The sequence below is a fragment of the Microcaecilia unicolor genome, chromosome 1, assembly GCF_901765095.1.
Source record: "Microcaecilia unicolor chromosome 1, aMicUni1.1, whole genome shotgun sequence".
NCBI classification, from domain to species: Eukaryota; Metazoa; Chordata; class Amphibia; order Gymnophiona; family Siphonopidae; genus Microcaecilia; species Microcaecilia unicolor.
Window position 1 is genome coordinate 405,449,751 of NC_044031.1, and position 20,004 is coordinate 405,469,754.

The following is a 20,004-nucleotide window of genomic DNA, read 5'->3' on the forward strand; positions in this document are numbered from 1 at the left end:
AATTCAAGGGCGGGACCCCAGCAAATCCGGTGTGAGAACACACACACCAAAAGCTGAATCCTGACTCAGCAAATTCAACCTGTAATGCTTAGAAAAGGTATGCAAAGAAGACCAAGTAGCTGCCCTGCAAATCTCTAGGGGCGGAACCAAAGAATGCTCGGCCCACAAAGCCACCTGCCCCCTAGTAGAGTTTGCTTTAACCCCTTTGAGAACAGTCTTGCCTGCCAAAATGTAAGCAGAAGCAATCATCTCTTTAAGCCACCTGGACAAAGTGGGTTTTGACAACGCCAAACCGTTCCGGGAACCCCCAATAAGCACAAATAAACGCTTGGTCTATCTAAAATACGCCGTAGCTTTCAAATAGCATTTTAGTGTCCGCCGGACGTCTAAGCACTTGAGACGATGCTGTTCTTCTGACGCAGAAGAACCAAGAACTGGCAAAATAAGATTGAGAAACATGAAAATGCGACAAGACTAGGGAGAATGGTAGGAACTGGCCGTAACACCACCCGGTCTGTGGTAAACTCCAGAAATGGGGGATTACACGACAGCACCTGGCAACTCTGAAACCCTCCGTGCCGAAGCAACGGCAACTAGAAAAAGCACCTTAAGAGTCAAATCCTTCAAAGAACAGGATGACAAAGGCTCAAATTGCGAACGAGACAGTGCCGCCAAAATTAGATTAAGATCCCACAGAGAAAAAACCGCTCGAGTGGGTGGCCTCACAAGGCTCGCTCCCTGTAGGAACCGAAGTACATCCGGATGAGACACCAACGATTTACTCTGTATCCAACCCCTATAGCAGGACAGGGCCGCCAACTAGACCTTAAGAGAGGATAAAGCTAAACCTTTCTCCAAGCCTTTTTGCAAAAAAAAAAAATCAAGAATCTGCGCCATTGAAGCCTGAAAGGGAGACACATCTGACTCACTACACCAAGCCTCAAACACTCTCCAGGTCTGAAAATAATTGAGAGAAGTGGAACGACAGCAAAACCGTAGCATAGTGGACACTACACTGGCCGAGTAACCTCTCAATCGCACCCGCTCAAGAGCCAAGTCGTAAGACAAAATCGACCGGGCTCCGGATGCGCTACCGGACCCTGTACCAACAGTCCGGGATCCTCTTGAAGCTTTAGAGGGGACTCTAGAAGGAGGTTCTGAAGATCAGTGTACCAAGGGCAACTAAGCCAATCTGGAGCTATCACAATCACTCGACCTCTGTGAGCCTCCACTCTGTGAATCAGACGACCCAACAGAGGCCATGGAGGAAAGGCATAAAGGAGATCTGACGGCCAGCGCTGAAGAAGGGTATCGATCCCCAGAGCCCTCAAATTCTTCCAATGGCTGAAGTTGGGCACCTTTGCATTGGATGCTGTGGCGAACAGATCCATGACTGGCAACCCCCAGCGACGTACTACTGACTGGAATGCCGCATCGCTGAGAGCCCACACCCCGGGATCTACTATGTTTTGACTGAGAAAGTCTGCCTGGATATTTTACATTGCTGCTACATGAGCCGCCGACATGGCTTGTAGATGCGATTCCACCTAACCCATAAGCTGAGCTGTCTCCTGTTCCAACCGCAGACTTCTGGTGCCCCCTTGACGGTTGACATACGCCACTGCTCTTGCATTGTCTGACATTATGCGGACTGGACAACCTTCGAGTAGAAGCAGAAACACCTGGAGTGCCAAACGAATAGCTCTGGCTTCCAAAAGATTGATGGACAAGGTAGCTTCTTCCTGCGACCACAGCTCCTGAGCATACTGGCCCTGACAATGAGCCCCCCCAGCTCCTGAGACTACCATCTGTCGTGACAACAATCCACTGCGGGGGATCCAAGGGCATTCCTTTGGTCAGATTGGGTATCCTGAGCCACCAACAAAGGCTGCTGTGCTCCTGAGTCGCAAGAAGCAACCGCTTCAAAAGGGAGTGTCTGAGGAGACCACCTGGACAGGAGGGCTCTCTGTAAAGAATGCATGTGAGCTCTGGTCCAAGGGACTGCCTCTATTGTCGTTGCCATGGAACAAAGGACTCCGAGATAGAGCTGCGCCGAAGGAAGAGATGTCTGGAGCTTGAGGATCCGAGCTGGAGTGAGACACGGCCCTGCCGAGTGTCGATACACACACCTAGATAGTCCAAGGTCCGAGAAGGTTGAAGATGACTCTTCTGTACATTGACTACCCAACCAAGGGACTCCAGAAACTGCACCACGTGGTTCATGTTCTGCAAGCTCTGTTGAAAGGACTTCGCCCAGATGAGCCAATCGTCCAGATATGGACGGACTAAAATCCCTTCCTGCCGCAGGGCTGCCGCTACCACTACCATCACCTTGGTGAAGGTCCGAGGGGCTGTTGCCAGCCTGAAGGGAAGCGCCCAAACTGGAAATGCTGACCGAGAATCGCAAAATGGAAAAACCGTTGATGCAGGGGGCGAATGGGAATATGCAGATACGCCTCGGTAAGATCCAAAGCGGTCAAGAACTCTCCCGGTTGGACGCAGAGTCTCCATATGGAACGTGGAGACCGTGAGGGTTCTATTTACCGCCTTGAGATCCAAGGTTGTTCGGAATGAACCTTCTTTCTTGGGAAGGCTCTCCACAGAGTGGATGAACACAAAATCCCACGTAATGCAAATACCAGAAAAACAAAGTGGGAAGTGGACCAATGACCTCAGGACTTCGAGACTATGGTGATATGAAAGAGAATAAACTTTATTGAAGACAACACAGTACTGTGTTTCGGCCACAGGAGTAAACTTTTCTAAATTTTCCTCTTCTGCCCTTATAAACCCTACTTACAGCTACAGCCTGCAGCTGAGTTGCAGACCTTTGGCAATGATAAGTGTGGGAACAGCTGTCCTGCACGTGTCATTGCCAAAGGTCTGCAACTCAGCTGCAGGCTGTAGCTGTAACTGGGGTATATAAGGGCAGAAGAAGAACATGCTTTAGAAGAGTTCTACCTGCATCCGGGACCAGATAAAGCCTCAACATCGACTTGGCTGGTCTAAACACTGAGTTGGGAGCATCCCACTGCGCCTGTATAACGTCTCTGATATCCTGGTGCATGGGAAAGGTTTTACCCGGCTTATGGACACCTTTCAATAAGAGGTCCACCTCACGCGGGGCCTCTGGCACCATAGCGTCATCCTCATCAAAACGCAAATTTGAGGATACCTGAAAGATTAATTCCTGGAGGTCCTCCTTATGGAAAATGCATAAAACCGAAGGATCCTCACCGGGAACAAGAGGGTCTGCCCCCGCATCCACTTGAGAAGATTCTTCCTCCACTAAACCTCCCTGACCCCCATCCAAGTGCTCCAAAGAGGGCATTTCTAGATCGGGATCAGAATCAGAGGCAGCTTCCACAGTCCAAGACTTCAGAGGCCTCTTAGATGGCAACAATTGCCCATCCCCCAAACTACTTCTAGGCTGAGAACCAGACTTATGAAGCAGAAAAGTTTGATACATCTGCATTACAAATTCTGGTGGGAACCCCCCCCCCCCTCAGAACTGGCAGGCAGGAGAGAAAGATGGGAAGAATGAGTCTGGCCTGTAGCTGAGGCTTGAGGAGGAAGCTGCTCTGCTACCTCTGAGGAAGGAGCTAATATGGCGGACGTTCCCGCCAAAACCGGCGCTACAGACACGTCCTTGCTGCCAGAATGCTCCGAGCCTGCCAAAACCACCACGGGAGGGGAAACCTGATCAGCGGTGCTCTTGATCGCGGTACAAAATTTACAGCTTCCGCTTCTCCCAACACAGTGGCGCTGACATACATTCCGGCGAGACAGACTGCGCCGCGAGCGCTCTCCCAGCTAACCTCCTGTGCTAGGAAGAACGCACACCTCCCAAAAACACGAGGGAAGGCAAGAGGAAACAAAGGGGAGAGCCGAATTGTCAAAGCACAGTTGGTTTTTTTTCAACGCGGCTGCCTCTCCTCTGACTCAGAGCTCTCTTCCCCTGAAGAAGTCGTTAGGGCTAGCCCCTAAATGTCCCACAAAAACATGGAGGGCTAGGGAGGGGGGGGGGGAGGGACCCGGCCACCCGGGTGTAACACCCCTGAGGCTTAAAAGAGACCTCCTTGGACCTCTGCCTCACTGAACCAAGCTTAAAGAGCCAGTGCACAGAAGGAAGGAAACCTAACTATTTCTCTCTCTTTTTTTTTTTTTTTAAAGATAAAACTAATAAGTGACAGACTGAAAAGGGCTCACCACCTTCCACCTGATGGAGACTGAGGACACTGGATCTTTCTAGTCAGGGCAAGGGTTCTTATTGGCTCTCTCTAATGAGTCAGAATCCTCAGTCTCCACCTGCTGGAAGGCGTGCACAACTCATCAGTCATTCGCTGGGCTGGTCCGGAGGGATGCTAAGGAATTCTGAATTACTTTATCTGCTTAAGCTTCATAATCAATTTATTATCTCTTGTACCCAGTGCCTTGGGCCTTTTCCAAACAGAAAAGCAGTGAAGAAATAAAAGCTGCTGCTGGTGAATATATTTGCATTATTGATGCAATGTTGTGTCATCCTACTGCCCCAGCACATAAAAAGTAAGAGTTACATAGATAATTATGCACCATTTCCACACCATCAAGTAGCAGAAGTGCACCAGACACTACAGCTCCAGAAAAGTGCATTAGTGTTTTTAAAAAGATAAATCATTGACCTGACATGAATACTTGGAAGAGACACTGATCTCTGCCAAGCCCCTGGTACGACTGTACATGTGAATCCTAAGAGCTGCACCTGAGACTCGCTTACCAGCTGCAGGAGGTGCTGTACTGGATCCAAAGGCAGGCGGCTGGCTGACTTGCTGGCCAAAGGCTGGCGGCTGGCTACCGCTGGATAAGGTGCCAAAGGTGGGAGCTGGCTGAGAGTTGGTGGGAAAGAAGGATGATGATGATGATGATGATGAGGCACCAAAAGCTGGGATACTTGTCTGCCCAGAGCTCTGACTCTGTCCAAAGGAGGAAGTCTGACTGGCACCAAACCTCGGACCACCAGCAGATGATCCAGAGCCGAACAAAAATGGTGAAGAGGTGGTACCTAGGAAACAAGATGACAAATCACCCACTGCTCCCCTTAGAAGACAACCACTACCAAGACAGAAAAGATAATCAACCTTCTACAAAGTATAGCAGGGGTACTCAATCCAGTACTTGAGACACATCCAACCAGTCAGGTTTTCAGGATACCCACAATAAATAAGCATGAGGTAGATTTGTATACAGTGGAGATAAATTTGCATGTACCATCTCATGCATATTCATTGTGCATATCCTGAAATGGGTGCGTCAACTACTGGGTTGAAAACCCTGCCATACAGAATAACAGAAAAACATTAAGTTCAGAAAGACTGTTAAGAATCCATTTCCCATCCCTCCCCTACTCACTATGGCATAATTCTGTAAAGGATTTTTCATGCATAAAATGTATCTTATAAAATTATCCCAAATATACATGTATATGATATGACAAGTAGGGGTATACTTTCACATAGCATGGTTACAGGCATGTGCAGGAAAACAGTCTGGCCAGAATGCAGGAAGTTACGAGACACACACAGCTTATAAAATATGCTCATCCATGCAGCTGCACTTTAGCTGCTATTCTGACAGCTTTTGAGCTTCCCCACCTAAGTGACCTGTTGTAAAATTACTCTACGTTCTAGCCACATAGCTTCTCCACTTGCAAACTTCAAAGTTTTCATTTCAAAGAATAGTTAACTGCCCAACCCAACACCATGAAAATGGAGAAGATATCATATCATCCACAGAAGAAAGTGAATATGAAAAACTTGAAAAATACAATGGTCAAAGCCTTGGGAAGCTCAGACAGATTCTGGCAGGTCCTCTTTAGGATGTGTTTAATAGTTCCTTGGAGATGAGAGAGGTTCCACAGGATTGGAGAAAGGTCGATTGGTCCATTTCACAAAAGTATTAATAGAGAAGAGGTGGGATATTACAGGCCTGTTAAGATTTACCTGAGTGGTTGAAAAATAATAGAAACATCACTGAAACAGTGGTAACCTTTCTAACACCACAATGGGTTTCAAAACCAAAGGCAGTTCAGTTTTGGAGGCTTGATATGATTCACAGGAAAGTGACTAAAATGGTGTGGAGTCTGTGCCAAAAGACATATGAGAAGAGACTTGAAGACATATGAAAACCTTAGAGCAGGGGGTTCTCAACCTAGTCCTGAAGACACATCAAGCCAAATTTCATATCCTCAATGAACATGCATGAGATAAATTTGCATGTGCTGCTTCCACTCTATGCAAATCTCTGATATGCATATTCACTATGGGTATCCTGAAAACCTGATTGACTAGGTGAGTCTTGAGGACTGGGTTGAGAACTCCTGCGCTAAAGAAAAGAAGGGACAAGGCAGACATTTAAATACTTGAAACATACCTTTTATAAAGGCAGGGAAGCTATAGAACCAGAGGACATGATATAAAGCTGAACACCAGGAAACATTTCTTCATGGAAAGAGTAGAAGAGGTTGGAATATCCTCCCAGTGGAGGTGGTGGGGACAAATGATGACAGAATTCAAAAAGGCATGGAACGTTAGCAATTAAGATTCACTGCCATATGCTATCCTCTTAGTGGTTTCTATTTCACAGCAATAGATGCTTTAATTCAGCTAACAGCCTGGTGGTGCAGCTTGGCTCTACCCACTGATATCACTAGCTGGGCTCTTGTCTATAAAAGTGAGCCTAATTGTGAGGCATGCTGCCTCAAGCATGTAGCCTAAGGGGCGTGCAATACTCCTTATTAGGCAATTTTTCGGGCTAAATTTTGAATCCACTTGTGTGGCTATTTCAGTCATTGTATTTATCTCTTTGTGCTGCAGAATGGTTTTTAGACAAGATAAAGTGGTTTTTATCCAATATTAGTTTGACAGGGTGGTGACTGGGACAACAGCTAGTTGTTTACCCTCAAACTATTCCAACAGTTTATAGTTTAAGATTTGATATACCACTATTTAGAACACCATTATAACTATTTACAATTAATAAAATATCAGATCAACAAAGTTTAAGATAGAAATTATAATGCGACACAAGATGGTGAATTAGGTCCAAATGTCTGTTATGGAAAAATTATGTCTTGCCTGCTAATTCTCTTTCCTTTAGTCCTACCAGACAAGTCCAGTCTATCGGGTTATGTCCATCTACCAGCGGTTGAAGAGAGAAAAGTAATTCTTGTGATTTGCACCTTAAAGGTATTGTGCAGCCTGGAATGTTCAGTATTTCAACTAGCCAAGCCTCTGACCATAGTAGCGGCTATACAACTCGAGCCCAGCTGTCTCATTAAGCCAAGAAGTCCCTGAAGAAAAGGAGGTGCATACAACACCAGCATACAGGTAATTCACTGATGCTGGAGAAGTGTGAGAGAGTGAGCCTAGAGAAAAATATCTGTAAAGAGAATGAACAAATCCATCCAAGTTACCAAGAGAGGAGAACACTGCAGGATGGAAAGAATGCAGCATTTACAGTTTATTTAGATTTTCTATACCGCCGATATTAACATGCAGAACTGGGTGGTGTACAACCAGAAAACAGAACGGAACTACAATTTCATAAAGGACAAAATACATCCATACAAGAAAACAGATTCAATCACTACCAAAAGAGGTTATTCAGATGCTAAAACTTAATAAAACTTCTTAACAAGGAAACAGAGAGAGAATGAACCTATACCTAAAAAGTTTACAAATCAAATGCATTGGGGTGGGTGTCTGGACTGGTCAGAATAGGAAAGAAAACTATCAGTAAGATAATTTTTCCTTCCTTGTCGTCATTTCATACCAGGCTAGTCCAGACTACTGGGATATAGCAAAGCAGTATCCAAACAGGGTGGGCTGAAAGAGAAATAGAAAAGAGATAAATGGGCAATCCCATATAGATCTATCCAAAGGAAAACGATGACAATCAGCTACACAAGAAGCACGACTCCCAGCAATTATGGCTGAAGAACAGCCGCATAAAAGAAATTGCTTCGAGGTTGAGGTCTAAAACTGACATGCAAGGCTGAAGAAGATGCCCCGACCTGAAAGCCAAAGCACAGCATACAAACATTGTAGAGAAGCAGAAGGTCGAAGGATGTGTAAAATTGACGTACCAAAAACCAATGATTGGAAATGCAACCTAATGATCACAAATTACATCAGGCGGCTAGAGAAACAAGCCTGAACTAAAAAGGTGAAATAGGCTAAAAAGAATCAAATGATGTAGCAAACAACAAAATCTGAGAGTGGAAGCAAAGAGTTATTGTGTCAGGCCTTACCTTCCAGCAGAGGAAAGGAAGTGGCAAATTCTGCCCATGGAAGAATAACATTTGATGAAACCTGATTTTTGGACCTCCAAAAATCAGATCCAAAAAGAGTGGAGGACGTACCCCACTGCATTAAAATGGGAATCCGAAGAGCTCCCAAGGACAGGTGGAGAGGTAAGAGGAAACAATCCCATCAAGAAAACATGAGTAACTTGGGAAGAACACCTTGCAAGGCCCAAGAATGGGGAATACCAGTGTCACTCCAAAGGAATGGAGTTACAGCAAGGCACATTGCAAGATTCTAAGCTCAGTGGAGAGTAGGCAGGCACTATTCCCTGGTACCAGGGGTCAGACATAAGAGGGACTGAAGGAATCCTGTACTATGTGAATAGCCACAAAACACTGTAACTAACTCCGAAGGATGACTACCATCAAACCAATGCCAAATAGCTTAGTACAGTTGCTAGATCAATCTTTTGATCAGGCAGGTTTTGTGATGTTAGTCCCCAATTGAAAAACCTACATTGGCGAAGATTAGAACTTCAAATTCAATTTAAAATAGCCTGTCCGGTTTATAAATGTGTTTATGGTGCTAACTTAGTTATGGTAGGAAACTTTCTTATATTCCCAAGTTATAGAGGGCATCTAAGGAATTCTAAAAATCTGTCTCTCGATGTTGCTTCTGTAAAAAAAACACGTGACTGAAGTCTGTTTGGGAACATTCTTTTGCCTCCCAAGGCACAAAAAAATGGTTCGCTTAACTACTCCTTACACTTCTTTTCAAAAGGTCTTAACAACTTATTTGTTTGTTTCTTAATGTTATGCTTTATAAAAATGACTTGGGTAGATATTTTCTTTTTTATTAAGATTAGATTATTAATTTTAACGTAATTCTACCTGTTGGGATATCTCTTTGCTCTATGATCCACAAGTTAAAAGTGGAATAGAAACTGCAGAATAGAATAGTACAGAGCAAAAAAAGGTAAGTATGGCTGAGGCAGTCCGTGCTACCAGCAAGATTCAAGACTCAACCATTCCAGAAATGGCAATTGAAGCATAACCAGCATAGATTTGAAAATGCTAAAAAAACCAGTACTAACCGAAAATGATAGAACCAAACTAAGCTTGTCAGATAAAGAGCCAGATTCCTGAAGCAGACACGTCCCCATTCTCATACAGCCAAGAGGCAGCAGAGTCTGGAAGGAGGAATACCAGAACCACTATAAGCAAAGAATAGCAAAGCTGCATTCTGGCAACAACAAAGGCAAGCAAATTTGGCATCCAAGGCCAGAGGGCTGAGCAGACCGAGACTGAGCTAGACCCACAGCCAAACATAGGGCCACGTTACTCACGTGGAGAAGGAGCAAAGGTTGCCCTGTGAAGGAAGCTGTACTCTGCTGACAGAAAACTCTGTCTCATAGCAACAGTGATGGGGTAGTGCTTCTGCCAGGTACTTGTGACATGGCTTGGCCACTGTTTGAAAAACAGGATACATAAGTACATAAGTAATGCCACACTGGGAAAAGACAAAAGGTCCATCGAGCTCAGCATCCTGTCCACGACAGCGGCCAATCCAGGCCAAGGGCACCTGGCAAGCTTCCCAAACGTACAAACATTTTATACATGTTATTCCTGGAATTGTGGATTTTTCCCAAGTCCATTTAGTAGTGGTTTATGGACTTGTCTTTTAGGAAACCGTCTAACCCTTTTTTAAACTCTGCTAAGCTAACCACCTTCACCTCGTTCTCCGGCAATGAGTTCCAGAGTTTAATTATGCATTGGGTGAAGAAACATTTTCTCCGATTTGTTTTAAATTTACTACGCTGTAGTTTCATCGCATGCTCCCTAGTCCTAGTATTTTTGGAAAGCGTGAACAGACGCTTCACATCCACCTGTTCCACTACACATTATTTTATATACCTCTATCATGTCTCCCCTTAGCCGTCTCTTCTCCAAGCTGAAAAGCCCTAGCCTCCTTAGTTTTCTTCATAGGGAAGTCGTCCCATCCCGGCTATCATTTCAGTCGCCCTTCGCTGCACCTTTTCCAATTCTACTATATCTTTCTTGAGATGCGGCGACCAGAATTGAACACAATACTCAAGGTGCAGTCGCACCATGGAGCGATACAACGGCATTATAACATCCTCACACCTGTTTTCCATACCTTTCCTAATAATCCCCTTCTATTCGCTTTCCTAGCCGCAGCAGCACACTGAGCAGAAGGTTTCAGTGTATTATCGACGACGACACCCAGATCCCTTTCTTGGTCCGTAACTCCTAACGTGGAACCTTGCATGACGTAGCTATAATTCGGGTTCTTTTTTCCCCACATGCATCACCTTGCACTTGCTCACATTAAACGTCATCTGCCATTTAGATGCCCAGTCTCGTAAGGTCCTTCTGTAATTTTTTACAATCCTGTCGCGAGTTAACGACTTTGAATAAATTTGTGTCATCAGCAAATTTAATTACTCCCATCTCTAAATCATTTACTGGGTTAGATGGGCCACTGGTCGGACCCAGTATGGCTACTCATATGTTCTTAATGTTTCTATTTGAATAGCACTGACACAGCAGACCTTGTGTGTGTGATAGTAGCTGTTTCTCTATTACAAACTGTTATGTTGGAATGAACGGTCACTTTCCTATTTTATTGGAGTTCTATTTCCTGCTTTTATATGGTAATTGTATGTATTATATTGGAACCCACCTTGGCCTATATTTTAGAATTTGGTGGTAAATCAAGGTTTTTTAAAAATAATAATAATCTCCCTAGAACATGAAATTTCATTTGAGGACCTAACAACTCGGTATGGCCTGCAAGGCCAGTCTTATCCATCTATTAAGAGATTTGATAGGGGACTTTGGGATAGGACTTGCCTTTGGAACAGAAGCACAGCTTACCAACACAGATAGTTTGCTGTTGCAGGAATTATGTCCAACAGATTATAATTACTATCACTGTCCAAAGATACTAAAACGTAGGGGTTGATTAGACTTGTTATATACATCCTTCTTTTCAGTTCATTTTATAAATTCTTTACAATTTAAGGATCAGAATTAATGATGTGCAAGCAAATTAATCTTGTCATGGTCCTCTTGACAGCCTTCTTTCTTTATTGTCCTCCAGGTAACTGGAAGAAGATTCATTATACTTTATTTGAATCCCTCAAGTATTTTTCTGCTCAATTTTCAATATTGATTTTAGAAGATTTAAATTTATATATGGAAGATATTACTGATATAAATGTCTTATCTTTCTGTTCATTTTTATGTTTATTATATATTACATTAATCCCACCAGAACCAACTCATGACACAAGTCATTCACTTGATATTATTGCAACAGATGTGAACCTCATATCTAATTGCATATGGTCTCCAACTCATTGGACAGATCACTGCTTGAGTGAAACAGAATAGCCTCGATTATCAATTGTTTAATCCAGAGGCACTATAAAGATTGTTCTGGCAACAGCTTATTTCTGAACTTCCAACTACTGTACAAGTGATCTAGTAGGCACCTAGAATCGCAATGCATCAAATCATTTGGAAGTGGTTGCTCCTGCTATTGCAGAGAAAATAGTAAGATTGAGAAATTATGTCTCACCTGATCATTTTCTCTCCTTTAGCGCAGCAGATGAATCCAGAGACTAATGGGTTGTGACCATCTACCAGCAGGTGGCAATAACAGTGCCACATGCTCCTGGTCATTCAGTATTGCTTGTAACAAAGCAGTCAAACCGAAAAGTGAAGATACTTACCTGTAGCAGGTATTCTCCGAGGACAGCAGGCTGACTGTTCTCACATGAGGGTCGACGTCTGCGCCGGCCCAGGAATCGGCATTTTGCAAGCAAAATATAAAAAAACTTTTGCCAGTCTTCTGGTGCGCGTGCAGCACGCACCCATTTACCGCCGTTACGTGAGCGCGTTCCCTCAGTTAAATCAAAAAGCATAAAAAGAAGCAAATAACTCCAAAGGGGAGGTGGGCGAGTTTGTGAGAACAATCAGCCTGCTGTCATCCAGAATACCGGCTACAGGCAAGTATCTTCGCTTTCTCAGGCTGCTTGTTCTCACATGTGGGGCATTCCTAGCAACCAGTCTCACTCAAAACAACGAACATTGGTCAATTGAGCCTCGCAACGGCGAGGACATAACTTAGATTAACCTGAAACCATAAACAACTAACTGATCGTGCAGCCTGGAACAGAAGAAAAATGGGTCTGGGGGGGGGGGGGGGGGGGGGGGGTGGAGTTGGATTCTAAACCCCGAACAGATTCTGCAACACTGACTGCCCAAACTGACTGTTGCGTCGGGTATCCTGCTGAAGGCAGTAGTGAGATGTGAATGTGTGGACTGATGACCACGTTGCAACCTTGCAAATCTCTTCAATGGAGGCTGACTAAGTGAGCCACTGACGCAGCCATGGCTCTAACATTATGAGCCGTGACATGGCTCTCTAGAGTCAGCCCAGCTTGGGCATAAGTGAAGGAAATGCAATCTGGTAGCCAATATGAGATACTGCGTTTTCTGATGGCGACTCTCCTCCTGTTGGGATCGAAACAAACAACTGGGCGGACTGCCTGAAGGGCTTTGTCCGCTCCACGTAAAAGGCCAATGCTCTCTTGCAGTCCAAGGTATGCAAACTGCTTTTGCCAGGGCGGTTATGAGGACGGTGAAAGAATGTTGGCAAGACAACTGACTGGTTCAAATGGAACTCCGACACCACCTTTGGCAAGAACTTAGAGTGCGTGCAAAGGACTACTCTGTTGTGGTGAAATTTGATATAAGGTGCATGTACTACCAAGGCCTGAAGCTCACTGACCCTACGAGCTGAAGTAACAGCCACCAAGAAAATGACCTTCCAGGTAAAGTACTTCAGATGGCAGGTGTTCAGTGGCTCAAAAGGAGCTTTCATCAGCTGAGTGAGAATGACGTTGAGATCCCATGACACTGGTGGAGGTTTGAAAGGGGGCTTTGACAAAAGCAAACCTCTCATGAAGCGAACAACTAAAGGCTGTCCAGAGATAGGCTTACCCTCTACAGGGCGATGAAAAGCACTAATCGCACTAAGGTAAACTCTTACGGAGTTGGTCTTGAGACCAGACTCTGACAAGTGTAGAAGGTATTCAAGCCCCTGGGTCTGTGTAGGCCAAAAAAGAGGATCTAAGGCCTTGTTGTCACATCAGATGGCAAACTTCCTCCATTTGAAAGAGTAACATCTCTTCGTGGAATCTTTTCTAGAAGCAAGCAAGACTCAGGAGACACCCTCTGAAAGACCCAAGGAGGCAAATTCTAAGCTCTCAACATCCAGGCCATGAGAGCCAGAGACTGGAGGTTGGGATGTAGAAGCAACCCCTCGTTCTGAGTGATGGAAAACACTCCAATCTCCACGGTTCTTCGGAGGACAACTCCAGAAGAAGAGGGAACCAAATCTGACATGGCCAGAAGGGCGCAATCAGGATCATTGTTCCGCGGTCTTGCTTGAGTTTCAGTAGTCTTCCCTACTACAGGTATGGGAGGATATGCATACAGAAGGCCTGCCCCCCAATGTAGGAGAAAGGCATCTGACGCTAGTCTGTCATGGGCCTGAAGCCTGGAACAGAACTGAGGGACCTTGTGATTGATCTGAGTGGCAAAAGGATCCCCCACGCTCAGAAGATCCTGCGGACTACGCCCATGTTCAGTGACCACTTGTGAGGTTGCATTATCCTGCTCAACCCGTCGGCCAGACTGTTGTTTACACCTGCCAGATAAGTGGATTGGAGAAACATGCCATGACGACAAGCCCAAAGCCAATGCCATATCTGGACAGTTTCTTGACACAGAGGGCGAGATCCAGTGCCCCCCTGCTTGTTGGTGTAAAACATGGCTGTCTGTCTGAATTAAGATTACTCGGTTGGACAGCCAATCTCTGAAAGCCTTTAAAGAGTTCCAGATCGCTCTTAATTCCAGGAGGTTGATCTGCAGACCTCTTTCCTGAATGGACCAGGCTCCCTGAGTGTGGAGCCCATCTACATCAGCTCCCCACCCCAGGAGAGAGGCATCCGTCGTCAGCAATTTTCGTGGCTGAGGAACTTGGAATGGTCACCGCATGGTCAAATTGAATCGAATCGTCCACCACTGAAGAGAGATCCGAAAGTCAGTGGACAGTTGGATTACATCCTCTAGATCCCCCGCAGCATGGAACCACTATGAAACTAGGGTCCATTGAGCAGATCTCATATGTAAACGTGCCATGGGCGTTACATGAACTGTGGAGGCCATGTGCCCCAGAAGTTTCAACATCTTCCAAGCCGTGACCTGCTGAGACGCTCAAACCATGGACACCAGAGACAGAAGGTTGTCCGCCCTTGCCTCAGGGAGATAAGCTCGAGCTGAGTGTTCAGCAGAGCGCCAATGAATTCCAGTTTTTGGACTAGGGTGAGATGGGACTTGAGATAATTTATGACAAATCCCAGTAGCTCCAGCACCTGAATAGTCATTCACATGGACTCCAGAGCACCTTCCCTCGAGGTGCTCTTCACCAGCCAATCTTCGAGATAAGGGAACACGCACTCCCAGTCTGCGTAGCTACGCTGCAACTACAGCTAGGAATTTTGTAAACACTCTGGGCACAGACACCAGGCCAAAAGGCAGCACACGGCACTGAAAGTGCTGTGTTTCTAGCCGAAATCAAAGATACTTCCTGTGAGCTGGAAGTATCAAAATGTGTGTGTAAGCATCCTTTAAGTCCAGAGAGCATAGCCAATCGTTTTCTTGAATCATGGGAAGAAGGGTGCCCAGGGAAACCATCCTGAACTTTTCTCGAATAAGAAATTTGTTCAGGGCCCTTAGGTCTAGGATGGGACGCATCCCCCCGTTTTCTTTTGCACAAGGAAGTACCTGGAATAGAACCCCAGCCCTTCTTCCCCTGGTGGAATGGGTTTGACCGCTTGGGCCTGTAGAAGGGCAGAGAGTTCCTCTGCAAGTACCTGCTTGTGCTGGGAGCTGTAGGACCGAGCTCCCGGTGGGCAATTTGGAAGCTTGGATTCCAGATTGAGGGTGTATCCTAACCGGACAATTTGAAGAACCTACTGGTTGGAGGTTATAAGAGGACACCTTTCGTGAAAAAACATTAACCCCCTCTCCAACCAGCAAGTCGTCTGGTATGGACACTTTTACTGAGGCTATGCTGAACTGGAGCCAGTCAAAAGCCCGTCCCTTCCATTTTGCTGGGAGCCACAGTGGCCTTAGGCGCACGATGTTGACGAGAACGAATGAACTGGGACAGAGCCTGGGCAGGCTGCCAAGAAGCAGAAGTGTACCTATGCCTAGCATAGGAATAGGGAGCACTCCTCTTCCCTCCAAAAAACCTCCTAGATGAGGAGGTAGTAGGAGAAGACGCCCGGCAGGAGAGAGAATCCATAGCATCATTGTGCTTCTTGATCTGGTCAACAAGACCCTCTACTTTCTCACCAAAAAGGTTATCCCCCCCCGGCAAGGAACATCCACCATCTGCTGCTGGACCAAATGATCCACGTCAGAGACACGCAGCCATGAGAGTCTGAACATCACTATACCTTGGGCAGCGATCCTGGATGCTACATCAAAAGTGTCGAATGTACCCCTGGCAAGGAATTTTCAACATGCCTTCTGCTGCCTGATCACCTAGCAAAAAAGGCTCGGCCTGCTCCGGAGGGCGTGCATCAACCAAGCTGGACAGTTGCTTCACCGAGTTCCGCAAGTGGACGCTCGTGAAGAACCGGTATTGTCTGGATCTTGGCAGCAAGCATAGCGGCCTGATACGTCTTCCTCCCAAAAGAGTCTAGGGTTCTAGATTCTCTGCTTGGGGGAGCCGAGGCATAGTCCCTAGTGATCTTGGCTCTTTAGAGGGCGAAGTCCACCACCATGGAATTGTGAGGTAGCTGAGACCTCATCAATCCAGGTTCATTGTGGATCAGATATTGGGATTCAGCTTTTTTCGGGATCACGGGATTAGACAGAGGGGAATGACCAGTTTCATATAAGGACTTCCTTCAGTACATTATGCAAAGGAGCCGTTGCAGCCTCTCTAGGTGGATAAGGCTAATCCAGGACCTCAAGCATCTCAGCCCTGGGCTCATCCTCAACCTCCATAAGGAAGGGAATAGCCGCAGCCATTTCCCGGACAAAGGAGGTAAAGGATAGACTCTCCGGTGGACAAAGTCTCCTTTCTGGTGGAGTGAAAGGTTCAGAGGAAATCCCATTGGACTCGTCAGAAGAAAAGTATCTGGGATTTTCCTCTTCCTCCCATGAACGCTCATTCTTCAGTATCAGACAAGAGATCCCTCAGAGCAGTCCGAAGACTGAGCCTGCCTCGACGCCGAGAAGCAATGTCCTCGATGGTGGTGCCGAGAAGTCGACGTCCGCCTGGACTGCGGTGAAGCTTCCTCCACTGACGTCGAAGGGGAGTCGACCTGGGTGGCAGCCGACACCGATGCCGCAGGTGGCACCAAGGTCGGGGACCTCACCACAAGCGAAGAGCCAGATGCCGCTGCAGCAGACAGTAAGGAAGGTGCAAGCACCCCCGACACCGAAGCAGACTGGCGCAGCAATCCTTCCAGAAGCTCTGGAAGCAGGGCCCTGATGCGCTTGTTGAGATCCGCTTTTGGACAAGGCTGCGGGGTCAGTAAAGGAGCCCATGGCAGAATCTGTCGAGGCTCGGGAGAAGGTACCGGGCTGCCAGAAGACTGACGCATCGGCACCTCCTGAATAGAGGGGGAGTGATCCTCTCGGCGACGATGCTTCTTGGGTGCCAATTCCCTCGACCGCTCCCGGCACCGCGTGTCGAAGAACGATGATGGCGCTTCTTTGCCTTCGCTCGACGCCCGTCATCAAGACTCCTTTGTACCGATGAGGACGTGGAATCCTCACACCTCCTCGGGGCCAGGTCTGACGAAGGTCGGTCCCAGGGGGCCTGCACAACAGGAGGCCTCGAAGCAGGTGGAGACCCACTAGATGCCTCACTGCTTCCAGCGCAAATTGGTCTTTCAGCAGCCATTACCTCCGCTCCCGACGTCGATGCTTCCCTCGATGTCAATGCCGCCGACCTCAGTACCAATGTCGAAGGACCGAACAGGGGCCCCAAAAAGCTTTTCTCGTTGGGCTTCTCGAGACGCTTGGGTCCGTTTCTTCAGACGAAGACACAGACTACAAGTGGCTGGGCTATGGTCGGGTCCAAGGCACTGGATACACCAGACATGGGTATCAGTACCTGAGATGGGCTGGTTGCACCGAGTACAACGTTTGAAGCCGCTGGGTCTTTGAGTCTTCAATGACATGGACAGAAAAGCGACTTTGGCGAAATCAAAAGACACGATTGTGCCTGTTAAAAGAAAAACGCACAAAAATAAGGGAAAAAAGCCGGCCGCGTTGAAAAAGAAAGGAAACTTTAAAAGGGAGAAAAAATTAACAAAAGTAAAGGTGCTCCCTCTTTTTTTTTTTAAATGATAATAAAAGAAAAAAAAAAATCGAAGAAAACGAAGACTCTCTCCTGGGCCTGAGAAGAGCAGCGAAAGCAAACATCGCAACTCAACACGGAGAAAAAACAACTGAGGGAACGCGCTCACGCCACGGGCGGGAAATCGGTCCATGCAAGTGTGGGTGCGCGAGGCATGCACGCCAGAAGACTCTGGCAAAACTTTTTTTATATTTTGCTTGCAAAATGCCGATTCCTGGGCCGACGCGGACGTTGACCCACATGCGAGAACAAGCAGCCTGCTTGTCCTCGGAGAAACACACGATTCTCCTCTCACAAGAAACAAAACTGAACTTAACGCACTGAAGTGAAACCTGTAACAACCAACAGAACAGAAATCCAGGGTGGGCCTCTGGATTCATCTGCTGCACTAAAGGAAAAAAAAATTATCAGGTAAGACAATTTCTCATTCCTTAGCACTAGCAGCAGATGAATCCAGAGACTAGTGGGATATAACAAAGCAATCCTATCTGGGGTGGGAATTGACTCTCCCAACCCCAGGACCGTCGCCCCAAAGGCTACAGCAAATTGCGCCATGACATCCAGTCGATAATGCTTAGAGAAAGTATACATCGACAACCAAGTAGCCACACTGCAAATCTCTTCCAACGAGATCAGGCGCAGCTCCGCAACGAGGTACATAAGTACTGCCATACTGGGACAGACCGAAGGTCCATCAAGCCCAGCATCCTGTTTCTGTGGCCAATCCAGGTCACAAGTACCTGGCAAGATCCCAAAAAAGTACAATACATTTTATGTTGATTCTAGAAATAAGCAGTGGATTTTCCCCAAGTCCATTTCAATAATGGTCTATAGACTGTTCCTTTAGGAAGCCATTCAAACCTTTTTAAAACCCCGCTAACCACTTTTACTACATTCTCTGGCAACAAATTCCAGAGTTTAATTACATGTTGAGTAAAGAAATATTTCCTCAGATTTGTTTTAAATTTATCACTTTGTAGATTCATTGTGTGCTCCCCTAATCCTAATATTTTTGGAAAGTGTAAAGAAGTGATTCACGTCTACCCGTTCCACTCCACTCATTATTTTATAGACCTCTATCAAATCTCCCCTCAGCCGCCTTTTCTCCAAGCTGAAGAGGCCTAGCCGCTTTAACCTGTCCTCGTAGGGAAGTCTTCCCATCCCCGTTATCATTTTTGTCACCCTTCTCTGTACATTTTCTAATTCTACTATATCTTTTTTGAGATGTGGTGACCACAATTGAACACAATATTCGAGGTGCGGTCATACCATGGAGCGATACAAAGGCATTATAACATCCTCATTTTTTTCCATTCCTTTCCTAATAATACCTAACATTCTATTTGCTTTCCTAGCCGCCGCAACGCACTGAGCAGACAGCTACAACTGACCCTAGATCCCTTTCCTGGTCGGTGACTCCTAAAGTGGAACCTTGCATTACATAACTATAAATCAAGTTCCTCTTTCCCACATGTATCACTTTGCACTTGCTCACATTAAACGTCATCTGCCGTTTAGATGCCCAGTCTCATAAGGCCCTCTTGTAATTTTTCACAATCCTCTTGTGATTTAACAACTTTGAATAAGTTTGTGTCATCAGCAAATTTAATTAACTCATTAGTTACTCCTATCTCTAGGTCATTTAAAAATATGTTAAAAAGCAGCGGTCCCAGCATAGACCCTTGGGGAACCCCACTATCTACCCATCACCATTAAAAGTACTGACCACTTAACCCTAATCTCTGATTTCTATCTTTTTTTTTTTAATTTTATAGAAGTCTTTATTGAACATTGCGAAATCAATACAATAACCACTCTATGCTCAACAATATACAATGGCACATTGCCCCGCAAGCTTTCCATGAGTGTGTAACAGTAATACCATCCATTCATTAACAATATTAGAATAAACACCAATTCTACTTCAAGTGTTTTAATTTTTTATACTTATAACTTCCCCTATTCTACTCCCCCTCCCCCCCCCCCCCCCCCCCCCACCACCTTTCCGAATGCTCTATACTCAAACCAATTAATCGGAACAATTTTTTAGAAAGGGTTCCCACACCCTTTCCCATGCAGGCAAAGTTTTGGCTCTCTGGGCAGTCAATCTTTCCATTTCACATATGTATCGCACTTTGGTGTTCCACCTCACCATTGAAGGTACCGATGGTGACTTCCAATGTTGTGCTAAGTTCAAACGAGCTGCATGCAGGGATCCTCTCAACAGAAGCCACTGATCTGACGTAAG

The 20,004-nt window shown here is 45.9% G+C and overlaps 1 protein-coding gene across 3 annotated transcripts in view; it reads right to left on the reverse strand.

The window, feature by feature from the left end:
* NUP153 (nucleoporin 153) overlaps positions 1-20,004 on the reverse strand; it is a 256,824-nt gene that overhangs the window by 27,861 nt on the left and 208,959 nt on the right. For all 3 annotated transcript variants that reach the window (XM_030211374.1, XM_030211384.1, XM_030211366.1), the window contains one exon: positions 4,757-5,041. In XM_030211374.1, the coding sequence (XP_030067234.1) occupies positions 4,757-5,041 (285 nt within the window). The remainder of the gene's footprint in view (positions 1-4,756; positions 5,042-20,004) is intronic.